General features: G+C 46.3%; 1 protein-coding gene across 4 annotated transcripts in view; it reads left to right on the top strand.

Moving 5' to 3' along the window:
• The window catches only part of Bicral (BICRA like chromatin remodeling complex associated protein), a 61,877-nt gene that overhangs the window by 30,366 nt on the left and 17,593 nt on the right, over nt 1-13,918 (top strand). For all 4 annotated transcript variants that reach the window (XM_070023725.1, XM_070023724.1, XM_070023726.1 and 1 more), the window contains exons 2-5: nt 541-586; nt 1,830-1,878; nt 1,968-2,036; nt 6,789-8,462. In XM_070023725.1, coding sequence (XP_069879826.1) covers nt 546-586; nt 1,830-1,878; nt 1,968-2,036; nt 6,789-8,462 — 1,833 coding nt within the window. In that variant the 5' untranslated portion in view covers nt 541-545. The remainder of the gene's footprint in view (nt 1-540; nt 587-1,829; nt 1,879-1,967; nt 2,037-6,788; nt 8,463-13,918) is intronic.

Here is a 13,918-nt window from a genome sequence, read left to right as displayed (position 1 = left end):
GTACTGGGGGTTTGGACTCTGGGCCTCATATTTGCTCAGATTGCTTGCTTAGCTGGTGCTTTCTGCCACTTGAGCCACATCTCCAGTCAGGCTTTCTGGAGTCTCTCAGTTGTTTTCTGCCCAGGTTGATATCACCCTTCTGTCTCGTAATATCAGCTGCCTGAGTAGCTAGGATAATGGGTGTGAGCCATCAGTACCAGCAGAAATTCAATACCTTCTTTTTTATTTTTGGTGCCTGCTCAATACTTTCTTGAATGATGAAGAAATAAAAATTATTTAATTGTTCTCTCTCTCTTTTTTTTTTTTTTTTGAGATGGGCACCCAGGCTCAAGCCATCCTTCCTTAGCCTTTGGAGGTGCTAGGCACATACCGCCATGCCCAGCATCCACAGAAACTAGTATCACAGTGATGACCAGCAATTAGAGAAAAACACACAGGAACGACACTGCTGTTAATATCCAGTTTAAGTGCGCTTTATGTTGCCTAAATGTTGCTGGCTGCAGTCTCTTGCTGAACCTTGCTTCCTTCTTGTCTTCACAGTTGTCATGGATGATGATGATGACTCGTGTCTCCTTGATCTTATTGGGTAAGGCACTCATTGCAGACCCAGGGGACCAGCAAGGGGGGTGGGGGGGAGGCCTGCTGGACCAAAGCAGCCTAAGAAGTTCAGAAGTAAGGGCTGGGACTGTGGCTTAGTGCTTGCCTAGCAAGTATGAAGCCCTGAATTTGATTCCTTAGTACCACATAAACAGGAAAGCTAGAAGTGGCCCTGTGGCTCAAGTGGTAGAGTGCTAGCTTTGAGCAAAAGAAGCTCAGGGCCCTGAGTTCAAGCCCCAGGACTGGCCAAAAAAGAAGTTCAGAAGTAAATAACCATAGCTAGAGCAAAAGGTGGGGAGAGGGGAGAGATTGCTATAGGAGTGATAATTTTGTAATCCTTCACTACATTTTTTTTTCTAATAAGACCCAGAAGGCAAGGCCTGGGGTATAGCTTGGTGGTAAAAAAGACTCTTGATTCCATCCTCATGACTGAAAGCTAGAAAAAGAAAAAAAAGGAATCTCAGGAAGCAGAAATTATTGATAATAAGAAATTGAACATCAAAAAGAAAAAGTAGATAAATGAAATGAAAAACTGCTGAGAAAATCATTTTAAAATAAGTAGAAGATTTTACTCAGGCTAATGTTTTCTTGTTTAGTTGCTACTCTTTTTTTTTTTTTTTTTTCTGTTGATGTGGGGCTTGAACTCAGGCCTGGGTGCTGTCCCTGACCTCTTTTGCTCAAGACTAGCACTCTACCACCTCGAGCCACAGAGCCACTTCCAGTTTTATAGTGGTTAATTGGAGAAAAGAGACTCATAGAGTTTCCTTCCCAGGCTGACTTTTGAATTACAGTCCTCAGATCTCAGCCTCCTGAGCAGCTAGGTTACAAGCTTGAGCCACTGGCGCCTGGCTTAGCTGGTGGTGGTGGTGGAGTGTGTGTGTGTGTGTGTGTGTGTGTGTGTGTGTCTGTGTGTGTGTCTGTGTGTGTGTGTGTCTGTGTACATGTGTACGTACTAGGGTTACAAGCGTGAACCACTGGCGCCTGGCTTAGCTGGTGGTGTGTGTGTATACCTGTGTGTACCTGTGTGTACCAGTCCTGGCTTGAACTCAGGGCCTAGGCACTGTTCCTGAGCTTCTTTTACTTAAGGCTAGCACTCTACCACTTGAACCACAGGACTAATGTAGGTTAGCCTCTTGAGTAGATAGGATTACAGGTATGAATCACCAGTACCCAGCCATTTTCTTTTTTAGTGGAAATAATGTTTATTTATTTGATGCCCTCTTTTATTCTAGAGACCCACAAGCGTTGAACTACTTTCTACATGGACCTAGTAATAAATCTGTAAGTAACACTAGGAACATAGCGGAGACACAAGCTTTGTTTCTTCTTGCTGTCAAAGTAACCGCCGTGTTGAATTTGCCCTCTTGCAGAGCAGCGATGACCTGACCAATGCAGGATATTCTGCAGCCAATTCAAACTCAATTTTCGCCAACTCTACTGTGAGTATTGGAAACAAAGCATAATGTTCAAGGGTTTCTGTCTCAAGGGTGCTTTGGGAATTTTTATCTGTGTGTGTATGTGTGTGCACTGGTGGTGGTGGTACTGAGGCTTCAACATTGGGCCTTGCCTTCTTTTTTAGCTTTTTCACCCACTTTTTCTGGTGCTGTAGCATTTGAGCCATATCTCCAGTTCTGGCTTTCTGCTGGTTAATTGGAGTCGCACAGATTTGTCTGCCCAGGCTGGCTTTGAACTTTGATCCTCAGATCTCAGTGTCCTGAGTAGCTAGGATTACAGGCGTGAGCTACAGGTGCTCAGTGGAATTGAGGCTTTTCTTTGTATCATGATTTGAATCCTTAATTTATCTCTTATAGCTTACATAAGAAGGAAATGAATGGAATTATGCTGGTGTTGCCTATTATAGTCAACTAACACAAGCTGAGTGAGACTTACTTTGCCAATTTTCTAGGTTTTCAACTTTTTAAAATGACTGAAATGTCGTAACTTAAAATCATATTAGTGTTTTGAACCTTGTTACATAGCTTTCAAGAAATTATTCTTAATTGTAGTTTGTAGTTACTTAAAACCCTTTTAAAACTAGAAAAATTATTAACTGACATTTGGTGAGCACTTAGTATGTGCTTAGTATAAAGGCTCAAGACTCATATAGTAACATTATTTAATCCTTACTTTTTTATTTTTATTTCTAATTTTTTGGAGGGCTCTGGGGCTTGAACTCAGGGCCTGGGCACTGTCCCTGAACTCACTTTTTGCTCAAGGCTAGTGCTCTATGATATTGAGCCACAGCACCACTTCTGGTTTTCTGGTGGTTAACTAGAGATTAGAATCTCATGGACTTCCCTGCCCAGGCTGGCTTTGAACCACGATCCTCAGATCTCAGCCTCCTGAGTAGCTAGGATTATAGACATGAGCCACTGGTACCACACATCTTACAATATTTCTATAAATTGGCTTTATTATTCATATGTTACAGATAAGGAAACAAAAGCATGGTCCAACATTATACAGCCATGACTTACAGATCTAGGATATTAACCTAGATACCTCAGGGTCTGGAGCCCAGGATGTTAAGCTCTAGGAACATCTAGAAGAGGTGGGAAAGCAGGAAATCCTGCTTGGAGACTACATCAAGATTTCTGTGTTGAAGCTGCTGCAGTGGTGCACGCCTATAATTCTCGCTATTCAGGAGACAGAGATCAAGAAGATTGAGGTTTGAGGACAACTGGGGTAAAAAATTCATGAGACCCCTTCTCATCCATTGGCTGGTGATGTGCCCAGAAGGATCGCAGTTCCTGGCCAGCTCAGGCAAAAAGTGTGCCAGTGGCTGGAAACATGGCCTAGTGGTAGGTGCTCATCTGGCATGCACAAAGCCCCAGGTTCGATTCCTCAGTTCCACATAAACAGAAAAGGCCAGAAGTGGAGCCATGGCTCAAGTGGTAGAGCACTAGCCTTGAGCAAAAGAAGCTCAGGGACAGTGCCCGGGCCCTGAGTTCAAGCCCCAGGACTGGCAAAAAAAAAAAAAAAAAAAAAAAAGTGTGCAAGACTCCATCTCAGTGAAGAATCTGGCGGTGGTGACAAGTGTTGGTGGGAAGTATAAAGTAGGAGGACTATGGCTTAGACAAAAACAAAAGCTTTTCTCAAAACTGGACTAGAGGCATGGCTCAGTGGAGAGTGCCTTCCAGCAAACACAAGGCACAAGGCTCCAATGTGAACTCCACCTTCCCCCCAAAAAAAGAAGATTGCTATGATTAAGCTTTATGTTTCCTTCATCTTTAATCTTTTCAGTCTGATCACTGTGCACTGTATGGTAGTCTAGAGTCAGACACCCACATTTCAGTCCCTACTTCACCGTGTTCCAGCTATATGGCTGTGATGTTGTTTCCTTACTATGCAACTAGGAAATAATAGAACTGCCTCAAAGCATGCTTAAGATTGGTTTTCTAATCCATGGAAATCACAAATCAGTGCTGTTAACAAATGTTAACTCATCGTCATCATCAAGGCCTCATGTGCTTTGTCTGTGGAATGGAATGAGATTCAGCACAGTTCTTTCAAGTATTTGGATGTGTGTATTGTCAGATCACAGCATACGAGTTCACTCTGCCTGACATGCAGGAAGCCTTGCCACCTTCCCAACATTCCACCTGTGCACATGCGTGCATGCACACACACACACACACAACACCATACCTCTGCCTGCTAGAGTAGCTTCAGTCACAATGCGGAACATTCATCCCTTTGTTATTTGTATGTCTATCTGTCTGTCCGTCCATCCATCCATCCATCCATCCATCCATCCATCCATCCATCCATCCATCCATTGGTGCTAGTCAGCCTCCTACATCCTCCACCACCAATCCCAGCCCAAGACACATTTCTGATCCTCGTCTTGAATGAGTAATAATGGCAGGTGATTCCATGAAGTGCAGAAAGTAAATATTTAACCTGTCCCTCAGCACTAATGATGTTTCCTTACCAACTTCCTCTTCCATTCTAGTTTTTCCATATGTATGAAATTTAAACATTTATTTCATCGTGCCCATGCCAAGTATAGAGGAAATATTTCAGAGGATCTAAAAATCATGGGTATTAACAAGGTCTGATGATGTCTGCTTGTAATTCCAATGCTCAGGAGGCTGAGGCAGGAAGATTGTGAGTTCAAGATTAACCAGGGCTACATAGTAAGTTCTAAAAGGCCAGAAGTTGTAGCTTAAGTGATAGAGTGCTAGCCTTGAGCTGAAAAAGACCCCGAGTTCAAGCCCTAGGAACAGCACTAAAGTAACTAACTAAATAAATTGTGCACACCCAACTCTATTTTTTTTTTTTTTGGCCGGTCATGGGGCTTGAACTCTGGGCCTGGGCGCTGTCCCTCAGCTCTTCAGCTCAAGGCGAGCGCTCTACCACTTGAGCTACAGCACCACTTCCGGTTTTCTGGTGGTTTATTGGAGATAGGAGTCTCACGGTCTCTCCTGCCTGGGCTGGCTTTGAACCACGATCCTCAGATCTCAGCCTTCTGAGTAGCTAGGATTACAAGCGTGAGCCACCAGCGCCCGGCACCCAGCTCTATTTTTAACTTTTTTACTTTGATTCGGTCTCTTTCTGCTGGTACTGGAGCTTGAACTTAGGGACCGGGCTCAATCTGACTCTTAGCTTTTTCATTCAAGGCTTGTGTTCTATCACTTGAGCCACAGCTCCACTTCCAACTTTTTGGTGCTTAATTGGAAATGAGTCGATTGCTTCAAACAGCAATCCTCAAATCTCAGGCTCCTGAATAGCTAGTATTTCAGGTATGAACCACCAGTGTCTGCCTGTAAAGTGTTTTGTTTGTTAAATACTTGTGTTTTTTGTTGGTCTTTTTGTTGTGTGTGTGTCTGTGTGTCTGTGTTTGTTTTTTGCCAGTCCTGGGGCTTGAACTCAGGGCCTGGGCACTGCCCCTGAGCTTCTTTTGTTTAAGGCTAGCACTCTACCACTTGAGCCACAGTGCCACTTCTGGCTTTTTCTGTGGTACTGAGGAAGCGAGCCTAGGGCTTAATGCATGCTAGGCAAGCACTCTACCACTAAGCCACATTCCCAGTCCCTTAAGTGTTTAAACACTTCAGTATGTGAACAGGAACTCATTTTCTGTGAGAACCTTACTTTCGGCGGCATGGTCTTGTTGGGGAGTTGGGGGATAGATCCATTCTGGACCTCTAGCAAAGCGGCAAGCAGCACTCCAGTAACTCTTGCAGGCATATGCTGTTCTGAGGACTAGATAGAGCTGCCTCCAGGGAAGGTCCCCTGGAAGGCTTGAAATTGGGAGCAAGCTTCAAAAATAGGCCTGCTCGAATATAGCTCAGCGGTGGAATGCTTGTCTAACATGTGCAAAGCCCTGGGTTAGAGTCCTAGTTCCTATAAGTGATCATAAAACTAATAAATGCCCTAAGAGGGATGACAATATAGCTTAGTGATAGAGCAGCTTAGTGTGTGTGAAGTCCTTAGGTTCAATCCCCAGCTAGCACCAAAAAGATAAAAGTAAAAATGTGTGCCAGGATCTCGAAACCATGAAACTGACTTCCAAGTAGGCCTTAGTCTTTAATGTTTTTTTGATTTTGTTTTTTCAGTCACGGGGCTTGTACTCAGGGCCTGGGCACTGTCCCTGAGCTCTCTTGCTCAAAGGTAGCACTCTGCTACTTTGGACCATAGCTCCACTTCTGGTTTTTCAGTGGTTAATTGGAGATGAAGAGTCTCAGTGGGGGACTTTTCTTTTTTTCTTTTTTTTTTTTTGGGTCCGGTCATGGGGCCTGAACTCTGGGCCTGAGCGCTGTCCCTCAGCTCTTCAGCTCAAGGCTAGCGCTCTACCACTTGAGCCACAGTGCCACTTCTTGCTTTTTTCTTTTTTGCTTATATGGTGCTGAGGAATCAAACCCAGGGCCTCATGCATGCAAGGCAGGCGCTCTACCACTGAGCCACCTTCCCAGCCCCAGTGGGGGACTTTTCTGCTCGGGCTGGCTTTGAAACGCATCCTCAGGTCTCAGACTCTGGAGTAGCTAGGATTACAGGTGTGAGCCACCAGCGCCTGGTGATGTTTTTATCTATTCTCTGTCCAACAATCCACCAGAGTAATGAAGAATGTTATTTATCACTACTAAGGAAATAAAATAGCAGTTGGGAGGAGCTATGCCTTAAAAGCCAAGTGAGATGGAATTTTTTCCAAAGGTCGGATCTGCGATGTAACGCACTGCTTTCTTTTCTAGAATGCTGATCCTAAGGCAACCCTCAAGGGTGTAAGCACCCAGCTTGGAGAAGGGCCCAGTGATGGACTTCCGCTTTCCAGCAGCCTTCAGTTTCTTGAAGATGAACTTGAGTCTTCTCCTCTTCCTGATCTCAGTGAGGACCAACCTTTCGACATTCTTCAGAAATCCTTGCAGGAGGCGAATATCACCGAGCAGACGCTGGCAGAAGAGGCGTATCTGGACGCCAGTATAGGTTCGAGCCAGCAGTTTGCACAAGCTCAGCTTCATCCTTCCTCATCAGCATCCTTCACTCAGGCTTCTAACGTTTCGAATTACTCAGGTCAGACGCTGCACCCCATCGGGGTGACTCACGTGCCTGTGGGAGCATCGTTCGCAAGCAATACAGTGGGTGTGCAACATGGCTTCATGCAACACGTGGGAATCAGTGTTCCCAGCCAGCATTTGCCTAACAGCAGTCAGATTAGTGGTTCTGGTCAAATACAGTTAATCGGGTCATTTGGTAATCAACCTTCCATGATGACAATTAACAACCTCGATGGCTCACAGATCATCCTGAAGGGCAGCGGGCAGCAGGGCCCGTCGAATGTGAGTGGAGGGCTTCTGGTTCATAGACAGACTCCTAACGGGAGCTCACTGTTCGGGAACTCCAATTCCAGCCCGGTAGCACAGCCTGTCACCGTTCCCTTTAACAGCACAAATTTTCAGACATCCTTACCTGTGCATAACATCATCATACAGAGAGGACTCGCACCAAATTCAAATAAAGTCCCAATTAATATCCAGCCAAAGCCTATCCAGATGGGTCAGCAGAACACGTACAATGTGAACAATTTGGGAATTCAGCAGCACCATGTCCAACAAGGGATCTCTTTTGCCTCCGCCAGCTCGCCGCAGGGCTCCGTCGTGGGCCCACACATGTCTGTGAACATTGTAAACCAACAGAACCCGAGAAAGCCGGTCACCTCGCAGGCCGTGAGCAACGCGGGGGGCAGCATTGTCATCCATTCCCCCATGGGCCAGCCTCACGCACCCCAAAGCCAATTCCTCATACCGACAAGCCTTTCCGTCAGCTCCAACTCGGTACACCACGTGCAGACCATCAATGGGCAACTTCTTCAGACTCAGCCATCTCAGCTCATTTCCGGCCAGGCGGCCTCAGAGCATGTCATGTTGAACAGAAACTCCTCCAACATGCTCAGGACCAACCAACCGTATTCTGGACAGATGCTTAACAACCAGAATACCGCCGTCCAGTTAGTGTCTGGGCAGACGTTCACCACCTCCGGAAGTCCAGTGATCGTCAATCACGCCTCTCCTCAGATCGGACAGATGCCCTTGCAGCAGGCATCGCCCACCGTACTGCACCTGTCACCTGGGCAGAGCAGCGTCTCCCAAGGGAGACCCGGCTTTACCACCATGCCCTCGGTGACAAACATGTCGGGGCCTCCTCGGTTTCCTGCTGTCAGCTCAGCCAGCACTGCCCATCCTAGTCTGGGGTCTGCAGTTCCATCTGGGACATCGGGATCAAATTTCACAGGAGATCAGGTCCCCCAGCCAAACAGGACTCCTGCGCCCGTCGCTGCAACCCACCGTCTTCCAGCCTCCGCCTCCAGCTCCCCCAGCACCTTCAGCACGACACCCGCAGCGGGGACCCAGCAGCAGTTCTTCTGCCAGGTAACGCATGCGCAGAGAAGTGTCCTCGCGGGGTAGACACTGTTTACCTGAACATGAGGTTTTTTATCTGGTTTTAATCTCAGGCTCCCAATGTGTTAACTTTACAATTTTCTGCTTAAGAGTTTTTTTTGTTTTTTTTGTTTTTTTTAATTTTCTGCCAGTCCTGAGGCTTGAACTTAGGGCCTGGGCACTGTCCCTGAGCTGCTGCTTTTTGGTTGTTGTTGTTGTTTGGTCAGTCGTGGGGCTTTAACTCTGGGCCTGGGCGCTGTCCCTCAGCTCCTCAGCTCTAGGCTAGCGCCCTACCACTTGAACCATGGCGTCACTCCTGGCTTTTTTTCCTGCTTATGTGTTGCTGAGGAATCGAACCCAGAGCCACATGCATGTGAGGTAAGCACTCTACCACTGAGCCAACTTCGCAGCCCCTGTCCCTGAGTTTCTTTTGCTTAAGGCTAGCACTCTACCACTTGAGCCACTGCACTACTTCCAGCTTTTTCTGTGTATGGGGTACTGAGGAATCAAGGCCAGGGTGGCATGCATGCTAGGCAGGCGCCACTGACCACCTTCCCAGCCCCTTCTTCTTAATTAAACTAGCTTCCCCAGCAGCGCACTGTGGCTTAGAGTAGAGACTTTGGAGCCAAACTGTTGCTCTGAATCTAAGCTTTATGTCAGGGAGCAGTTACCTCATCCATGAAGTGAGGCTACTGGGGGGGGGTAAACACACTAATTACCCTCCCTCCCCCTATCTCCCCCCCCCCCCCCGCAAAACTACTGAGCATAGTCTCTGGAAAATAGCAAGCACCTCAGTAGGAGTCAGTATTCATCCACGTGCTGACTTAGTGAGATGTGCTTTAGACATTTAAGACGGAAGATTACACGATTATGTCAATAGTTTATCTTTACTGTGATTGTTACTGCTGTGACAAAACCTGGAAGGGGGAAAAGCCTTATTTTGGCTCACAGTTTTCCATGCTTTCGGTCCAGAGTCAGCCAAGTGCACTGCTTTGGTGCGGAGTCATTTGGGGGGCATGGCCGGTGGGGAGAGAGGAACCACAGGGACAGGCATCTCTCCAGGGTTGGGCAGTGTGGACTCTACCTCAAGAGACCATCAAGGGCCGGGCGCTGGTGGCTCACGCCTGTAATCCTAGCTACTCAGGAGGCTGAGATATGAGGATCCGGTTCAAAGCCAGCCCGGGCAGGAAAGACCGTGAGACTCCTACCTCCAATAAACCACCAGAAAACCGGAAGTGGCGCTGTAGCTCAAGTGGTAGAGCACTAGCCTTGAGCTGAAGAGCTGAGGGACAGTGCCCAGGCCCAGAGTTCAAGCCCATGGCCGACAAAAAAAAAAAAAGAGACCATCAAGGCCACAGGCTTGCCAGGCAGCTGCTCTGTGTGCCCCTGGGTGTGGGTCTCCCGAGTAAATACAGGACAGACGAGGGACTATCAGCCACGTGTGTGAACGCCACACTATTCCAGGTGGTATCTTCCAGGTCTCCGCTATTTCCCCCAGCTTTTGTGGTTACTATGCATCTTCTGGGCACATAGTTGAGACTGTTGATAAGCCAGCTGTTTCACACCTGCATGCGCCTGTTTACATTGGGCCGGTGGTCACTGAAGTAACTGCCGGCATTCTTTTTTTTTTTTTTTTTTTCTTTTTTGTCAGTTGTGGGCTTGAACTCTGGGCCTGAACGCTGTCCTTCAGCTCTTCAGCTCAAGGCTAGAGCTCTATCACTTGAGCCACAGCACCACTTCCGCCTTTTTCTGTTTATGTGGTGCTGAGGAATTGAACCCAGGGCCTCATGCATGCAAGGCAAGCGCTCTACCACTGAGCCACCTTCCCAGCCCCTAACTGCAGGCATTCTACTCCGAGGAAGACTTCCTTCTCTGCCCTCTACATTTTGCTTACATCAGTGCCGACTCTCCATGGTCATCTGGTTCACTTCTCCAGTCAGCCCACATTGGGCCAGCAGGCACTTCTCCAAATCGGTCGCTGGGCCTTTGGTGGTGTTATTCTAGTAGCAAGGTTACAGCTCAGAGCCTTAAGCTCTAGCTAGGTTTTCTTGTTCACAGCTGGCACTCTACCACTTATGCCACATCTCCACTCTGGTTTTTTGCTCATTAATTTAGAGATGGAATTTCAAACAGTTTTCTGCCTGAGGTGGCACTGAACTGTGATCCTCTGGGTCACACACCCTTCCAAGTAGCTGGGATTACAGGTGTGAGCACCAGTGCCAGGCAGTTGCTAATTCTTCTGCCATGTGCCTGCTATGATCTGAGTACTTTCTAACTTCTTTCTTTTCTTTGTTTGCTTATTTCTTTCTTCCTTCTAATTTCATTCCTTCCTTCCATCTTTCCTGCCCTCTTTCCTTCCTTTTTTCTGTCAATCATGGGACTAGAACTTAGGGCCTGGGTGCTGTCTCTGAACTCTTTTGCTCAAGGCTAGCACTCTACCACTTTGAATCACAGCTCTACTTCTAGTTTTCTGGTGGTTTATTGGAGATGAGTTTCACAGACTTTCCTGCCTGCTCTGGCTTTGAAACCACCATCCTCAGATCTTAGCCTCCCAAGCAGCTAGGATTACAAGCATGAGTCCTCAGCACTCTCTTTAATTTCTGATAAAATAAGATAGTCTATGTTCATCTTTTCATTTCTCTGCCCCCGCTCTGGAATCAGTTTTCTTTTTGTCTGTCTGTCTGCCTTTCTTTCTTTCTTTCTTTCTTTCTTTCTTTCTTTCTTTCTTTCTTTCTTTCTTTCTTTCTTTCTGTCTTTCTATCTTTCTTTCTTTTGTTAGTTTTTTTGTTTTTTGGGGGGGGGTTGATCATGGGTCTTGAACTCTGGGCTTGGGTGCTGTCCCTGAGTTCTTCAGTTCAAGGTGAGCACTCTACCACTTGAGCCATGCCACTTCCAGTGTTCTGGTGGTTAATTGGAGATATGAGTCTTGTGAACTTTACTGCCCGAGCTGGCTTTTAACCGTGATCCTCAGATCTCAGCCTCCTGACTAGCTAGGATTATGTGTGTGATGCACCAGTGCCCAGGCAATTTCTTTTTTTTTTTCTTTCTTTTTTTTTTTTTAGAGAAGACATTCCTTCTAACAGGGAAGAATATTTATCAACCAAGATATGGTGCTCGGTGGTAGAGCACTGCCTAGCATCTATGGGGTCCTGAGCTCAATCCTTAGTAACATACACATGCAACATATATGTATATATGTATACACACACCTATGCCAAGAACTGAGCATTATATGGTTCATTGCTGCTGGGGGTCTCACTGGGAAATAAATGTATTTGAATATACCTAATATCTACAGATATTTATATATTTAACAATGTTTTAAGCTACAAGTTCATAAGCCCTGACCAGTAGATTGACCCAAGCCTTGCTCATTTCTCTGCTTGATTATTTCTTCCTCCTCTTCCTCCTCCTCTTCCTCCTCTTTATTTATTTTTAACTCTGGGCCTGGGTGCTGTCCCTCAGCTCTTCAGCTCAAGACTAGCGCTCTACCACTTGAGCTACAGCGCCACTTCCAGTTTTCTGTGGTTTTATTGGAGATAAGAGTTTCACGGACTTTCCTGCCCGGGTTGGCTTTGAACCGCGATCCTCAGATCTCAGCCTCCTGAGTAACTAGGGTTACAGGCGTGAGTCACCGGCGCCCGGACGTCTTCTTCTGCTTCATTCATGTTGGTAATAGAGCTTGAACTCAGGGTCTCATGCTTTTGCTATAGTGTCTTCAGCTCCAGGCTGGAAGTCTACACCTCCACTTCTGGGTTTTTGCTAGTTAATTAGAGATAAATGTCTCATGGCCTTTTCTGTCTGGGCTGATCCTGATACATCGGCTTCCTGTGTAGCTAGAATTATAGGTGTGAGCCACCAGTGCTGGCAGAAAGTAGTTTAGAATTGCTAATTCCACTTCTGTTGAAAACAGACTTCCTCATTGTTGGTTTACTGTGTGCTGCTGTCTTTACCCAAGGGTTTATGGCTAAAATACTATGTTCAGAAGTTATTTGGGTTCTATTTCCTCCTTGGGCATGGTTATGCTATTATTCATTTCAAGTATAAAAAAAAAGTAATCTGTTTGTTTCTGCTTGTGTCTCATTTTAGAATTCCTTCCCAGAATCCTTGCCAATTTTGTCTTTTCAAGTTCTTTTGACCTAGTGAGCCATTACTGTTGTCCATGAATATTTCCCACAGATCACAAAAGTCTAATAATAGAGGGATGATTCATTCACAAGATGAGTGATTATAGAGTCATTTAAGAGGTTTTCAAAAATAATTTTAAATTTAAGGAAAAGCCTACAAAATAATTTTCAATGAAAGATGTGTGTAAGTGTAAAATATTTACTAAACAAACAGCTTACACCTTTAGTAAAATGGCTGGAGAGGCCTGGCACTGGTGGCTTACACCTGTAATCCAAGCTACTCAGGAGACTGAGATCTCAGGATCCCAGTCCAGAGCCAGTCCAGGCTGCAAAGTCTGTAAAACACTTATCTCCTATTTTATCTCCTAATAAACAAAAACCAGAAGTAAAGCTGTGGCTCAAAACGGTAGAGCTATATCCTTGAGCAAAAAAGCTCAGGGACAAGAATAGTGCCCAGGCCCTGAATTCAAGCCCCATGACCTGTGAAAAAAAAAAAAAAAGGAGGGCTGGGACTGTGGCTCAGTGGTAGAGAGCTTGCCTTGTATGCATGAAGCCCTGGGTTTGATTCCTCAGCACCATGTAAATACAAAAGGCTGGAAGTGGTGCTGGCTCAAGTGGTAGAGTGCTAGCCTTGAGCAAATGAAGAAGCTCAGGGACAATGCCCAGGCCTTGAGTTCAAGGCCCAGGACTGGCCAAAAAAAAAAAAAAAAGGAAAAGAAATGATGGAGAGCATAATGAATAAGAGGATGTCTGGCAGAGGATGGCCTCTGTTATCCTTAGTCACTGTATACTATTCCAGCTCCCTGTACCTTCAAGAAAATTCAGGACGGGGCTGGGAAGGTAGCTTAGTGGTAGAGTGCTTGCCTAGCCTGCATGAAGCCCTGGGTTCGATTCCTCAGTACCATATACACAGAAAAGGGCAGAAGTGGCGCTGTGGCTCAAGTGGTAGAGTGCTATACTTGAGCAAAAGAAGCTCAGGGACAGTGCCTAGGCCCTGAGTTCAAGCCACAGGACTGGCAAAAAGAGAGAGAGAGAGAGAGAGGCAGAGCCAAGTCGCGGTCCAGCTCAGCAGCCCGCGTTCTGCCGCCTTGGCCCGGGCCTCGGCTCTCAGCCTGGTTTTCTCCTCTCAAACATGAGATGCTCGGCTGTTGTCGTGGAATAATCTAGGGAGCTTTTCAAAAATATGGATGCTTGAAGCTCGCTCTCATAAATTCTTCCTTAAATAGCCCGGAGAAAGGGTGTGAGGTGTACAGCATTTTGCAAAAGCTCCCTGAGTGATTCTAAAGTGCAGCCAGGGTGGAAAGCGCCGGGCTGCTCCAG

The sequence above is a fragment of the Dipodomys merriami genome, unplaced genomic scaffold (genome assembly GCF_024711535.1).
Source record: "Dipodomys merriami isolate MVZ:Mamm:240054 unplaced genomic scaffold, mDipMer1.0.p SCAF_16, whole genome shotgun sequence".
Taxonomy (NCBI): domain Eukaryota; kingdom Metazoa; phylum Chordata; class Mammalia; order Rodentia; family Heteromyidae; genus Dipodomys; species Dipodomys merriami.
This window is presented reverse-complemented; position numbering and strand designations above follow the sequence as displayed.